This window comes from Phascolarctos cinereus, unplaced genomic scaffold (assembly GCF_003287225.1).
Source record: "Phascolarctos cinereus isolate Bilbo 61053 unplaced genomic scaffold, phaCin_HiC Scaffold_8;HRSCAF=390, whole genome shotgun sequence".
In the NCBI taxonomy this organism is placed as follows: Eukaryota; Metazoa; Chordata; class Mammalia; order Diprotodontia; family Phascolarctidae; genus Phascolarctos; species Phascolarctos cinereus.
Window position 1 is genome coordinate 44,020,826 of NW_027556291.1, and position 15,489 is coordinate 44,036,314.

At 43.5% G+C, this 15,489-nt stretch overlaps 1 protein-coding gene across 2 annotated transcripts in view; it reads left to right on the forward strand.

The window, feature by feature from the left end:
- Positions 1-15,489, forward strand: part of HS6ST2 (heparan sulfate 6-O-sulfotransferase 2) — a 282,387-nt gene that overhangs the window by 33,812 nt on the left and 233,086 nt on the right. The window contains exon 2 of one of the 2 annotated variants that reach the window (XM_020969878.2): positions 6,031-6,111. The exons of the other annotated variant lie outside the window; for it this stretch is intronic. Coding sequence (XP_020825537.1) covers positions 6,031-6,111 — 81 coding nt within the window. The remainder of the gene's footprint in view (positions 1-6,030; positions 6,112-15,489) is intronic. 2 annotated transcript variants of the gene reach the window in all.

Genomic DNA, 15,489 nt, shown 5'->3' on the forward strand with positions numbered 1-15,489 from the left:
CTATGCTGCCTCTTGGTCACAAAACCCTTTTTATCCCAGACTTATTTCCCTCTCAGTTTGTGCTCAGAATAATAAGCCTGTTTTATTATTGGCTAAAGTTAAATCTAATTATAAATCTGCTGCAAAAGATACTCACTGGAACCTTGCTTTCACACCACTTAATATAGAAGGTAATTTGGGATTAAGTCGGCCTTTCTTGGACCCCATCCAAGGCAGGGGCTGGGGGTGGGATTTAATTTCTTATATAATGGAGAATTTCTGATGCAAGATGGCTTGGCCCATAAGGTGCCCCCATAGCATAGGCCCAAAAGATCATGTGCACATTGGGAGCCGAATACAATGCTCACAGCTTAAGCTCACATTTAACCACAGGTTAATGTCTAATGATTGCCCAGCAGGTTAATGGCTAACGTTAGCCTGGGATAGAGGTTGGCAGAGTGGCAACAGCAATAGGGGAAAGAGCTGGGCACAAAGTGAGGCGAGTGGGTGGGTGTCATTCCAGTAGAGGATATAGGGGATATCCCCAAACCTCTAGCTCAATCAAAGGTAGAGAGCCTTACATGAGCAGGCCTCCCTGCTACCCATTGGTTTGATCCAGTGGAAACCAGCTGAAGGAGAAGAGAGGTAGCAGAGATTAGTGGAAAGTCCTGGGTTCAAATTGTGCCTCTGACGCTTATTAGCAGGGCTGGTGGAAAGACTACAGAATGTTGGGTCAGAGGACCTGGGTTTGAATAATACTTTTGACATGACTTGTATGACCCTGGCTAAGTCAGTTCCCCCTTCTTTGAAATGAGGCCTTTGAGGTTCCCCCCTTCTCTAGGTGGAAGCTCCTAAGATCTTAGGTCTCTCTAGGGACTCACAGAATGCCAGCAGAGTGTGTCCAAAAGAATGCTGGCCTTAGACTCAGAAGAGGTGTCTTTGAGTCCTGGGTCTGCCATTTACATTTACCCTGGGCAAGTCAGTTAATATCCTTGAGCCTCAGTTTCCTCATCTTTAAAATGGAGGCAATATACTTGGACCATCCTCCTTACGTGGTGGTTGTAAGGAAAGTCTTTTGGAAACCTGACAATGCCAGAGAAGTGAATTGTTTCTGTTGCTATTAAGAGACAGGCCCGATATTCTTTGCTCCCTTCAGCTGGCTCTACTCAGGTTTATGCCAGGGGAAGGTTAAAGTAAGAGGGCAGAAGTGTCCAGTGTTAGGGCTAGGAATGGCCTTAGAGAGTCTCTAGTCTGAAGATGTTCTTCCTCTCCCTTTCTACCATTTCACAAAGGAGGAAACCAAGGCTCAGAAGGTTGAAGTGACTTAGCTCTTCTGACTTTTATTCTATTGCCTTTTCCACTGTACCCCATTGCCAGCCATCTCCAAGCTGGCCAGCAATAGAGAACTGGACCATCTGGGCAGAGGTAGAGTGGCTGTTAGGTTAAAAAGTTAATTACTTGGCCTCAAAAGGGAGCTTGTATCCCTGTAGATCTTTTGGGGCCTACTTAACTTGTCACTTGCCCTCAGCCTCATTGTCCTCTTCTGTAAAATCACTTCTTAAGGTCCCTTCCAGCCTTAGATCTGTCATCTGATTGTGTGACCTTGGGCAAATCACTTTACCTCTTGGGCCTCAGTTTCCCCCTCTGTAAAATGAGATGTTCTGCTGCAGATCCTCTAATGTCCCTTTTAGCTCTAGGTCTATGATCTTGTGAGTAGTGGTGATGGTAAAATCGTATTTCTGCATTGTCTTAAGATTTATAGAGCATATTCCCCCTTTATTAGCTAGTGGAAATATTATTTTCCTATTTTGCAGAGGAGGAAATTGATATAAAAAAGTGAAGTGACATGCCCAGGTATGTGTGCGTGCGCACGCACACACACACACACACACACACACACACACACACACACACACACACACGGGTTGCAGCAGTGAGGTTCATTGAAAGCCAGTTATATTCATGCCAGTAGTTTTATGTCTGGGTTTATTGCCCAATTTTCTCTTCAAAAAAAATCTTATTTGCAGAGATTCCATTAAAGAGCTTTGCTTTTCCTAAGTGTTAAATGCTTGTTCATCTTGGAGATGGCAAAGACATATTTTAAAATGCTAATCATTTTGAGAGAAAAAGAAAGGGTGAGGATGGTCCAATTGACAACTGTTTGGTCAATTCCCTGAAATGAGTCAGTGTTGCCTCTGTTTCTTGGCCTGCATCCACAGTTTGGCCTGTGCCTTTGCCATTCTGGAGCTGAGCATCCTAATGGGCCAAAACGTCGAATTTCCTTCTCCTGTTGGCTCTGAGCCTCTCAGGTCAGTGCTGGCCTAGGCACGGTGACTTCGCTGGGCTTGGAACGTTAGCAGGAGCTAGCCCCACTGTCTCCATGACACAGATGAAGAGAACATTTTGCTTTTTTGACCTGGCGAGCAGCCACACAAAAACAGTGGTCATTTCATTTCGCATCAAGCCACAAAATAAACCTTCATGCTGCAAATCACCCCAGGGTCTGTCTAATATTTGTGGGTTCAACCATGCAAACACCAGCAGGCTGGAGGGCAAGTGAATAGATGGTGGTTGGTGTACTCAGCAGAACAGAAAGCTAGGGCCCAGTTGATTGTCAGAGGACTCATTTTTAATAGACTTAACTCATTTGTTCAGCAAGCTTTTAGGAAGCACTTACTATGTGAGTGCTAAGGATAAACAGACAAAAAGGAAACAGCCCCCGTCCTCCAAGAACTTATTGACTTACTGGGGGAGAAGAACATGTAACCAGACAAGTGAATAAGAAATACATGCCATGTAAATATGAATATGTTTCAGGGGGTGGGAGGTAATTAGCAACTGGAGTGATCAGGTTAGGCCTCTTAGAAGAGGTAGCAGTTGAGATGAACCTTATAGGGGAGCTAGGGATTCTAAGAAGTAAAGATGAGGAGGGCAAGCATTCCAGGCATGGGAAAAGCCTGTGCAAAATTATGGAGATGGGAGATGGAGTGTTATATACAGGGAGTGGGGAGCAGGCCAGGTAGATTGGATCTTAAGCGTACATGAAAGAGAATAATATGCAAGAAACCTAAAAATATAGGCTGGGGCCAGGTGGTGAAGGGCTTTAAATGCCAAATAGAATAGCTTGATTTTAGAAGCAAGAGGTAGCCACTGGAGCTTCTTGAGCTGGGGAGTGATGTGGTAAGACATGGGCTCGAAGTCAATCACTTTGGTAGTATGGTGCAATGGAAAGAGCATTGGTCTTGAGACCTTGGTGCTCATGCTTTCACCTTCTAATTCCCATATATTTACTTATGTTCATGTGTTTTGTTGGAGACACAAAGTGGAAGTTCCCTAAGGGCAGGGGCTGTTTTCTTTTTGTGTCTATATCCTCAGCCAGTTGCACATAGGAGATATTTAATAAACATTTGTTAGATTGAATTGAAGTTCATCTCACTTCTGCCAGTTATTAACCGTGTGACCATGGGCGGATCCATTTGGAAGGGCTCATTTTTCTTATCTGCAGAACAAGGGAGTTGGACCAGAGGATCCCTAAGGTCCCTTCTAGCTTTAGAGCCTTTGAAAAAGAAATTGTACGTAGGTTGTACTAACCATAGTGATAGTTCTCAACATTTGTATAGTCCTTTGGCATTAGTTGACATCTGTTATTTTCGTTGAGTCCCACAATAGCCCGTGGAGGTGGATAGTAGTAGTATGATTCTCCCCATTTCACAGATGAGAAACCCAAAGTTGAGAGAGAGAGAGACAGACAGAGAGAGGGAGACAGAGACACAGAAAGACAGTGACAGAGAAACAGAGAGACACAGAGAAAGAGACAAAGAAACAGAGACAGAAAGACAGGCAGAGAGAGAAAAACAGAGAGAGAAAATAGCTTGATTGGAATCACACAGCTAGGCTTTCTTCTGTACCATGCAACTTACACCCTGAAATACTGTTGGTAAAATGACATCCCAATATTTCACATTATCAGGGAAGAAAAGGGGCCTATGGTAGCAACTTAATAGCTTCTCTCTTCAGGAAAGCACAGCAGTATAATTAGAGATATTGGACTTTGTTTATTGAAATGAAAAGTCTCATTTTGGCCAAGTGAAGTTGGTGAATTGTTTTTAATTCATTCGAAATGATCCCATGCTGAAGAAACAAGCCGAACACTGTGGGAAGGGGAAGAGACACCATTTCCAGTCAACCAAGGCAAGAACGTAAGGAAGCAGGGCTGGGGGCTTGGAGGGGGACAACAGACGCTTTTATCTTCATTCAACAACATCGATCAAAATCGCAGGTAATAGTGCTGCCTCCACTCTATGCGTCCAGCTTCTAACCTGGACTTTTGGCAGATGTGTTTGTGGCTATCTTAATTGCAGAGATTGGAGTAATATTGCCTGACTTCTTGTACTATTAAAGTTCATAGGATTCTAGGCCTAAAGCTGGAAGGTACCTCAGATGCCATCTGATCCAAGGCCTCTCTTTTGACAGTGGAGGAAACTGAGGTCTATGGTGGGGCACTGACTTTTCTAAGGTCACACAGTAGATCATAGGCCTATAGCTGGAAGCAACCTCAGTGGCCATTTGGTACTGTCCTCTTCCGTATAGAAGGGGAAACTGAGTCAGGGTGGGGGACAGACACAAAGTGACTTGTCCAAGGCTCAGTCTGTGACAGAGGCAGATTTGGACCCAGGTTCTCTGACTCCAAATCCAGCACTCTGTCTGAAGGATAACATGTGTATTTACCTATTATTGGGCCTTGAGTTTGCACCAGAGTAAGAAGATTGAATGCTCTCCATTGATCCATATGGTCTCAGAAATCGGTTCCCTCTCTGTGTTTTCCTAGTGCCTAGAATGTCTAGACCTGTATGGAAAGGAACATTTTTTTTGTTTTTTTTTTCTGTTATGAATTGCAGAATGCTTTAACTTTCTTAATTTTTCTTGTTTTTTTTTTTTTGGCCTATCTTTTATAGCATGGCTAATATGGAAATGTATTTCACAGGACTTTACATGTATAATCTGTATCAAATTGCTTGTCTTCTCAAGGAGTGGGGAGGAGAGGCAGGGAAGGAGAGAATTTGGAACTCAAAAATTTCAAAAACAAATGTTAAAATTTTTTTACATGTAATTGAGAAAAATAAAATAATAAAGAAAAGAATCCCAGAATGTTAGGATTGGAAGTGACCTTCCAGACCATCTAGTTTGGTCAGAGCCATAGCTGTGGGTTTTGTGCCTGGGGGCAGTGGGAGAGGTTAGAGGGAAAGGTTGGGGAGAAAGAAGTTCATTGGTGCTTTGGACATCTAAATGAAGAACTCAGGACATCAGGAGGTTTCTGTGCTGCTGAAGGGCTGATTACTTCTGGGTAGGGGTGGAAGGCAGGGGACCAAAGTGGGAGGAGGCTCCTGGGAGGAAGAACATGTTCACTGTGGGATGGTTCTGTCTGTATTGCCCCCTAAATCCCAGCATCCTCGGACAAAGCTCCCTTTGCCCCACCCTAGCCCTAAGTCTTCCCTGCCACCTCCAGCTCTGAGTCTTACCCCTACTCTCATTTTTCAGAGGAGGAAACTAAGACCAAATAGAAATGACTTGCCCAAGGCCACACAGCTCTAAGGGGCAGAGCAAAACCCAGGTCACAGAATTTTAGAATGTCAGAGGTAGGGAAAGGCATCTTATAAATTGCCTAATGTAGCTCTTCATATTACAGATTGGAAAACTAAGGCCCCGGGGATGGGGAGGGGGAGGGGTCTTGACTGATTCAGTCAAAGGGCCGCACTTGAGGACCTAAAGGGCCACATGTCGCCTCGAGGCCACAAGTTCCCCACCCCTGGTCTTGTCTAATTTCCTAAGGCTAGCTAGTGACAGAAATGCTGGGGTTGTGCTATGCCCCTCTCCACCCCACCTCCCCGGCCTTGGTTTTGTTCTCCTTTGAGTGGGTGTTCAAGGTGGCTCATTGCATGAGTGCACAAGTACACGCCTCAGATGAGCTTGCCTTGCTGTGGTGACAGTCTCTGGCTTGAAGGGGTTTGCCAGAGGCCCTGTCATGAAGCCTGCCTTCTCCTTTTATTTTAGTTGTTGTAAGAGCAAGAAAGCTCACTGCGTCTGCAGAGACCCCGAAGGAGCCTATCAGAGGCGAGGAGCAAAGAAGAGAAGGTAGGCTGGGAATTGCCTTCAAAGTACTTGTGAGACTGAGTGACTTGTAAAAGCTTTTAGAACATTTTGGTTTGAGACTGGAACTCGGTTTCATGCTGGAAGATGGGAAAATGTGTTCACTATGAATTTTTGTCTCTCTGAAACAAACAGTTCAATTTTTACTGTCCAATATTGGCCTGCCCAGGTATGATCAAAGCTGTTGACAGTATGGGAGAAACTTGGTGAGGTTGTCATGGTATGGAACGGGGTCATGATGCATGGGGATCTTAGAGGCCTGAGGTTTGCAAACAGTCCAATAGTTGCCTTTCTCATGCCTTTGAATGCCCACCTGCTGAGCTTCCTTGCCATTTGGTTCTCCCATCCATAATGGTCTCCATCAGCTTGCTGTGTTACTTTAGGCAAACTGCTTCCCCTCTTCGGCCCTCAGTTTTCTCCTCCCTGAAATGAAGGGCTGGACTCGCCAATCTCGAGGGGTCTCTTGAAGCCCGAGTGCTGATGCCATTCTGTGAGACTATTATTTCCTGTAAGTACTTAGGAAAGGCAGGAAGTAGGGAAATAGTAAGTCACACATAGCTTTTAGTTAGTGATTGGGGCTGTGTGTGCGTGTGTGTGTGTGTGTGTGTGTGTGTGTGCGCGCGCGCGTGCATGTGTGTGTGTGTGGGGGTGCTAGCTGAGAGCCTGTCAAAGTTCCAGCCCCTATTCCCTCCAGAGATGAGTCTGAGCTCCTGGTGTCCCTCAGTCCTTAGGACAGTACTGGGGTTTTTGCCCATGCCCTCAATTCTCTTCCTTTTTGGATATTGCAGAATGCAAAGCAGCAGAGACCAAGGACTGAAGAGGCAGGAACAGGAATTGTTTAAATGCAACCTTCCTTAACGAGGAATATGGACATCTTTAATGAAAATAAGCTCTTTCAGCTGATTTACTTCTCTTATTTATTCCCTCCCAGAAATCACAGGACTGGCCAAGTTTCCATAGTAACCAATTATTGTCACAAGCCTTAGAAATGACAGAAAAAGCTTCAGTGACAAGTGAATGGTTCAGAAGAAAATTAACCTGCTGTGTGACCTTGGACGAGCCACTGGCCCTATCTGAGCCCATTTCCCTCTCTGTCAGAAGAGAGGCTCGGACTTAGATAATGCCCAAGGTCCCTTCCACTTCTGACTTTGTAGGAAGACCTTGGTTTTGTTGAGATGGGGAGGAAGACTCATAGCTAGATTCTTGATTTCTGAATTTTTTTAAATGGAGTAGTGGAGATGCCAATGTGAATTTCCATTGTTGGTTAAAAAGAGAGTTAGGGAATAACTTTAATTCTTATTTTCCCAGTTGTGTAAATAAATGATATCCTACCCCATCCCGCTTAGAAATTGGGATATGTGATATACTTACTCCTCAAGTGTCCTGCTACAGAGTAAAGGGAGTTATGGGATATTCCACTTCGTTTGCTTCTATGATGCCGGCCCTGGCTACCAAGATCAGACCACAATATGGAGTTCTCTACATTTTTTTTAATTTGAAAAATGGTTGGTGGGAAAATGACCGTGTTCAACCTCCGTTGGATGAATGAGATCACAATTTGTCCCTTGCCCCATTGCCCTTTTTTGAAACTAGCTTGAAGAGGCCATTCCCTTTCAGTAAATAGAACTGCTTTTTTAAAAAAAGAAAAGCTCTAGCTGAAATTGTTCTTCAAAACCAGTTTAAATCAGTAGTACTTACTAAAGGTGCTTTGATTGTGTCTGCTTTTGTAAGATCTACCTTCCTTCCCCAACACCTGTGTTTTGCACACAGTAGGCACTTAAATGTTTTATTTGTCATATTTAGATTTTCTTAAGGGGCTGATTCTTCCTTAGCTATTTGTTAAACATGTAGAAGATTAAGAGCCAGTGGGCCATGATGTTAACTCGGAGGATGAAATGCAGATTTCTTAATGTGACATTTAAGGCCTTCCACAACGTAGCTCCCACTTACCCTTCCAGTCTCCTCAGTGTGATTCCCTTCCACTTACTCGACCTTCTGACCATGCCGGATAGCTCCTCTTAGTCCCTACTGCCTCCGTGCATTTTTTTCAAGCCCTAGCTCAGGTGTCTCCTCCTCCATGAAGTCTTCCTATCCCTTCCTCTTGTCTTATAAAAGTGATAAAAAATAACTATTTGGAGATTCCCAGTATCCAGAGCTTTAAAAGCTTATATTATTACAACTAAACAAACTCAAATCTGACTTTTAAAAATGTTTTTATTGATTTTATCGATGATTAATGATTTCTTAATCATTGGCTTTCCATTGGCCTAGAGGCAGAAGCCAAAATTTCATCATCTGTCTTCTAAAGTCATCATTGGTCACTGCACAAATCAGTTCTCAAACCTTTTGTTGTTAATTTTTCTTTCCCTTATTTTTGACATAATGTAAATTATCTTCCTGGTTCTGCTTATTTGGTTCTGCTTGTTCTGTTTTGCATCATTTTATCAAAGTCTCCTCGAGTTTCTCTGAGGACTTCACATTTATCATTTGATAATTATATCAATTCAATAATTTCCATCACATTCATAGAACAGAATATATTCAGATGTTCTCCAATAAATAAATGCTCACCAATTTTCCTTCCACTTGTTTCTAAACCTCCTTTAACAAAGAAGATTCCTGTATAGTCCATCTCTGGTCTCAGCACCAAATGAAGAGTTTGGAAAGCAGGGTTCAGTTAAATCCATGATGGATTGCCTGTATTGGCCAGCCACATGACTGCTACTCCAAGTAACTTCTCCTTTTTAATCTGAGAAGTCACCAAGGAAATCCTCTGGAAAGTGCCCACCCAAACAATTCCATTCTTTCTAAAGATGGAGAATAGCAATGTAAGGGACCAACTCATTTCATGCAAAACCTTTGACTTTGGCCTTCAAGTGCAGACTTTGAACTAATAATAGTGCAGGAGCTGCCCTGTTCTTCCCCTTCCTTCTCAGCCAGTCAATAAATTGAGCACATAAAAGTGGACACCAGTTTTGAAGCTTTTCGTCTGTGGAGGGCCTAGAGGCTGAACATCTTGTTTTCTGCAGCGATTCTGCAGACTGTGACCTCAAGATAACATGTGGCCCTCTAGGTCCTTGGGTGAGGCATTTTGACTGAGTCCAAGTTTTACGAACAAATTCTTTTATTAAGGGGACTTGTTCTGTGAAGTTTGGAGTCAGCCAAAGGGCCGCACTTGAGGGCCACAAGTGGCCTCGAGGCCAAAGATTCCCCAGCCCTGCTTTAAGCCATTTGGCTCACTAACCCCTTCAAGCTGAAGACAGCATGGTGAAGAGAGCTCCTTTGCACAGGAAGTGAAAAATATGAATGTCATGCATCTAAAGTTATACAGTTGTTAGGATGGAGTTTTCCATCTCTGTACTCAGTTAATGTAATCTCAGAAGGTATAGACACCTCAGATGAGTCAGTCACCAGAGTAAGATGGGCATTAAGGAATTTTCCTATAGCTATCTCACAATATGTGGACAAGTCCTTAACTGATTTGAAAGAATCAGGACTGTCAGCCATTCAACAAAAACTAGATGCCAAACAGTGGTGAGTTCAGCAGTGAGCCCATTCGAGTGATGGACTGGCCTAGTGGTGAAGGATTCCAGGTTCAGGCTTCTGAGAGGTAATTGCTCTTGGAGTAAGGAGGAATCTCTCTCTCTCTGTCTCTCTCTGTCTCTCTCTCTGTCTCTCTTTGTCTCTCGCCCTCTTTCCTTCTTCTCCCTTTCCCCTTTCCCTCCTCCTATGACCACGTTACCAGAGAGAACTGACCAGAAGCAGATCCTAAAGGCAAAAGCATGGTCACCCAAGACAGGAGATCCAGAGAGAGCCACACTGAGGACAGACATAGATAGATATAGAAAGGTCAGAGGAATATGGCTCCCCAAAGGCATGCTGCCCAGGAATAAAGAGAAGACTTTGAGCAACCAGGAGTTGGGAGTTTATACTTTCAACACACATAGTTTCCAAGTGTGTGCTTCTCTCAATTTCAAGGCACTTATCCCCTGGACTTTTCCTGCATTTATGGAAGAGCACACCCCAGGTTTGAGATGAGTGTTTTGTCCCACCTGTTGTTATCACCTTAGTAAACCTTTGCTAAAAGCTAATTGATCAGGGCTTGGCTGATGTTAATAGGAAACACATTGATGAGATCTTTTGAGCTCTATAGGAAGCCCAGCCTCTCAGCATTACCCTAAGAAACCCCGAGGGAGGAAGTAGTAAGCATCCACCTTGGGGTCCCCAAACGGTGAGTCTGAGCTAGCGAAGTAGCTCTAGAGGGGGTGTTCCACAGTGAATCTGCTGGTCACTTTGGATTTAGAGTTGGAGTACCTGCACTGTTAAGTTTGTCTCTCACTGGAGGTATGCTGATGGGAGGGGGTCTGCATGGGAGAAGGACCTTCTGATTTGTAGCCTTCTCAGAGTAGTGAAATATCTTCCCCTGGATCATGTCAAAGCTGGGATTTGATCCAAGTTTGATGAGTCAACATTTATTAAGCGCAGTGCTAAGCCTGAAGATACAGAGGAAGGCAAAAACAATTCATATTCAGAGAGCTCACATTCTAGTGAAGAGACAAGATGGAAATGACTATGTGACATTCTAATTATATAATCCACTAACAGGTGTTTATGAAGTACCTATTCTATGTCAGGCACTGAAAATACAAATACGATGAATGAGTGAAATAGAAGGGAAGAGGAAATGAACAAGCATTTATTAAGTACCTGTTGTATGCCAGGCACTGCGCTAAGCATTTTACAAATATTAGCTCATTTGATCCTCACAATAACCTTGTGAGATAGGTGTTGTTATTTATTTATTTATTTATTTATTTATTTATTTTTACAGATTTTACATATTTTTACAAATGAGGAAACTGTGGCAGCCAGAGGTTAAATTGCTTGCCCGGGATTGGTCTTCCTGACTCCAGTCCCAGTGCTCTATGCACTGAACCATATAATCCTTCCCCTCAAGGAGCTTAGATTCTAAAGGAGAAAACAACAGTTGGTGTGGTCACCAGAAAAGGTTTCATGTAGAAGGTGTTTGTTGCCTTTATTGTTGTGTGTTTGGTGTGGAAGTAGGTATCTTTCAGGATAACAAAGAGGTCAAGATCACAAGGTACCTACCTAGCCTTGCAGAATTAGAATTCCAGTCAGGGAGACAAATGATGAATAAATTCAGAGTGAGGAAAAGATTGTGGGGTGAGGCTGAGCAACAAAGACTTCATTGGAAAAGGATGATTCCTGAGTCTTGAGAAGGCCCCTGTCCAGAGGCATTGTGGGAAGAATCTGAATTATACTAACCTAGCTTACCCTGCCCCCCCATGTTGGTAATAACAGCTCATCTCTTTCCTTGTAATCAGTATCTATGATCTTAATTAAAGTCTTAGTTTTTTCTCATTTCTTTAGTGTGTAGATGAGATTCTATATTATGGTAACATGTAACATGTAAGCAAGAAAGGAAGGAAGAAAGGAAGAAAGAAAGGAAAGGGAAAGAAAGAAAATAAATCCTGGAGTGACAAATTGATATCACAAAATCCATGCAGTTGGCTGTAGGTATGCAAAGTCTCTCTCAGGCATAACTGAAGACAGGGATTACAACCAGTAAGACAGGACACAGTGACAGATCACAGCAAAAGTAGGTGACAGAAGAAATCTATAGGCATAGTAATCTGGGGCCATTTTGTGGAGGGGAAAGTAGCCGCCCTCTACACCTTGCTAGTTTCTGATGCATCACTGTGTCATGGGGAAGCCTAGTAGTAGTGATAATAATTCACATTTAAATTGCACTTTTCTTACAACCTTGGGAGAGAGAACAAATATAGTACCTAGTTTACAGATGAGGAAATGATGTCTCTAAGAAGTAAAGTGGTGTATCCACAGTCACACAGCTAGTAAATGGCTGAAGTGGGATTTGAACCCAGGTCTTCTGACCCCCAAGTTAATACACTGTCCATTCCATTTTTTTGCCATGAACTTCAGGAAAAGAGAAATGGTGGCCCAAATGTCCCACATAAGAAGGCAGGAAAGCATGTGATACATTTCTGGGATGAAAAATTGTTAACCCAAAACAGGGCCATGGCTTAAAGTGGGCCAGGAAGTGGGGAGAGGTCCTTTCCTTCTCTAAAAAACCACTTATGTGGACTGGCTAGAAAAATGAAGCCCCGCTGAATTTAATAAAGTAGGAATGTTCTTCTTAATTCTGTTTACCTGGTAAAGTTAATGAACCTTCTTTAAAATAAAATAAAAAATTTATACAAAAGCTGCTACTTTTTTCTCTTTGGCAGCTCTCCTCTGTGTTAATCAAAGAGACACTCAGTAGCTGGTGAGGGGTGAGAAGACAATATTAATTTCCTAGTTAAAGTTCTGAAGCCCCAGGGAAAAGTGGTGGGCTTTAAATTGAGCTCTAGGAGGGAAGATGAGGTCTTGTTTTCAGAGCTAGACTCGAGTCTGGTATGTAAAGTGAAATTTTAAAAGCTATGTTACACACATTTTCTTGGCAATAATTTACTCCCATTAAACTGGGCTTCCTGCCCTTCAGCCTCTATTTATCCCTTTTGGAAAGTGGATCTTAGTCTTGGATAAAGAACTCTTTTCCTTCCTTAATAGTACTTTGAATGACATAAAGAGGCCTCTTCTCCATTTGGAAGTTTTGGTGACTGCAGGTGGGTTATAGTTGTGTGTCCTGATCTCTTGACTCCAGTAGGTAATACTGTCCTTAGCGTGAGCCTACAGAGAAGGCCCCTCCTGGTATTCTAGGCCCTTCATAGATGAGGCTTTCTCTCTCTTTAATAGAGATAGATTTCCTAGAAAGCTTGTCTTAGATCAGGGATTCTTAATCTGAGATGCATGACACCCCACCCCCACCCCTCCATCACATGTCTGTGGACTGATTTCAGGGAGTCTATGAACTTGGCTGGGGGAAAATTACTTCCTTATTTTCACAAACCTTGAAATGAAATTTAGCATTCCCTCCAATTATTGCTGAATACTATTGTGAGAAAGGGTCCAAAGCTTCATCGGGCTACCAGAGTGGTCTAGGACATAAAAAGTCTACTTGACTTACAGGTAAGCTGGGAAGAAGGGAAAGGAGAGAGTTAGCTTGCTGGTTGGAAGAAGGCAGCTTGCTGAGGGGGGTTGGGTGGCACACTTAGACTAGAGTGCTAATGCGACTATGGCCATTGGTTTGATCCCCTTGTTGGAAGTCTTGGCAGCGGCCAGAGGCTACACCCTTAATTCTGTGAGCCATGTTATAGATAGATGCCATTGGCCAAACTGGGGACTTTGAAAGAAAGTGGACGGCTCTGTGAAGCCAATTGTACCATTGGAGGTGCCCATCAAGCATGTGCCTTAGTGAGACCTGCCATCGAGATAGCGCTTTGAGATGCCTGCGATTACTTGGGCCTCACAATAACTCTGTGTGGTAAGCAGTACAACTACTGTTGTCCCTATTTGACAGAGCTAGATATTGAGGATTAGAAGTGGTTAAGTGACTTGCCTGGGGTCACAGTGTTAGATCCAGAATTTGAACTCTGGTTCTTTGACTCCAAATCCAGTGCTCTTTCCATTACACCACCCTATCCCTAAGAAGCCATTTCATTGTTAGAGCCCTTTTAGTTGACTTGATACTCTGTGGATCTGCAGTGAAAGTTTTATGAAATATTTTTTCCTCCAGATTAAAGCCTGGGGAGTGGGTGGCCTGTCTTAGGGTTCTCGGATCACAGATTTATGGCTATAAATCCAACCCCCTCATTTTACAGATCATATGTGACTTCCTGGAGGTTTTGTGTGGTCTAGGGGCCCAGAGCTGGGACTAGATGCCAGTTTTCCAAGATTTACTGTGATCAGCCTAGCGTCATCCACACACAGGAGCAGCCAGACAACCTCCCCATCTGTAGCTAATCTCTTTTCCATTTGGGCTTTGTGCTGGTCATACTCCTTGCATTTGTATTTAATCCTAGAGGGACTAGGGAGCCATTGATGCTTCTTGAGCAGCACAGTGGCATATAGGTGCGTATTTTAGGACTATCACTTTGGTAGCTGTGTGGAAGATGGATTGGAGAGGACAGAGACTGGAGGCAGGGGGAGATTATTGCCATGATCCTCTGTCTTCTTTCCTTTTGCAGTGAGCTTGTTGCTTCTCCTAACACCATTTATTGTTTGATAACATAGTAAAAGCACAGGTTTTTACAATATTTTTAAATTACCTGGGAAGAGCCTTGTGAAAGAGGAAACGTCTATGTAGGACATAAATTGGCATGCCCTCCCCCCCCATTTCTTTGTGCTTAGTAGCTTGCTTCCCTAGGCTGCTACCTGTATTGTTGCAGTCTATCAAAGAGTACTCGTCCCCTTACTCTCCCCAGCCTCCAAATTGGCCATGATTAAGTAAAAAGAAAAGCAAGAGACACCACAGAGAGCTTTTCCCCCAGCAGTGGCTCCCAAAGCCCACCCACACTGCAGCAGTCCAAGGTTTTCTTCCATTTTTCCGATCAATGCCTTTCAGTGTTCATTCACTGGCCCAGTGATTTTCCTTAGGGTCATGTGGCAGATCTGTCCCCCATGCTGGGAATGTCCTTCCCTCCTTCCCTCTGCCTCCCAGAGTCCCTGGCTCCCTTCAAGGCTCAGCTCAAGTGCTACACATTCTCTGGCCATTTTCCTTTCTCTCTTTGGTTCCCCAGCTCTTGGTACAGCTCCTGACACGTGGGAAGCATTCACTCCCTGCTTGTTGACTGAATAACCTCTGTAATAGGGTAGAAATGCAGTGTGGCAGTCAGCGGGGAGTTCTGTGTCCACAAGCCATCTTCCCCTGCAAAATGACCATTCAATTGCTGTTTAGTTATCCATGATCAGAAGGTAATTAGATCACAGAATGCAGCATGTTAGAGCCAGAAGGGGTCTTAGGTGTGTTTAGGGTTAGGAGTGTTAGGGGTCATCTAGTCTAACCCTCTCCTTTTATATAGAAAGCAACAGAGCACCCAAGTGCCAGAATTTGAACCCAGGTCCTCTTACGGCTTTTCCTCCTCCATAAAATGGACTAAATAGCAGCTTCCTACATCTAGAGCTACAAGGGACCTCTTAGGCCATCCAGTCCAACCATTAATTTTACAGGTGAGGAAACTGAGATTGTAGGGACAGGGGAAGTGACTTGCTTAAGACACTACTGGTAATATATGGTAGAGTCAGGATTTAAGCCTAGGTCCTCTGACTCCAAAGCCAGTGCTCTTTCCATTGTACCATGCTGATGATCTCTAAAGGCTTTTCCCTCTCCAAATTTTGTGATCATATGCTCAGAAGATCTGTGTTCAAGTGCTGGTGCTATATGACCTTGGGCAAGTCATTTAACCTCTGTCCACTTCAGTTTGCTCATCTGTAAAGTTCAGG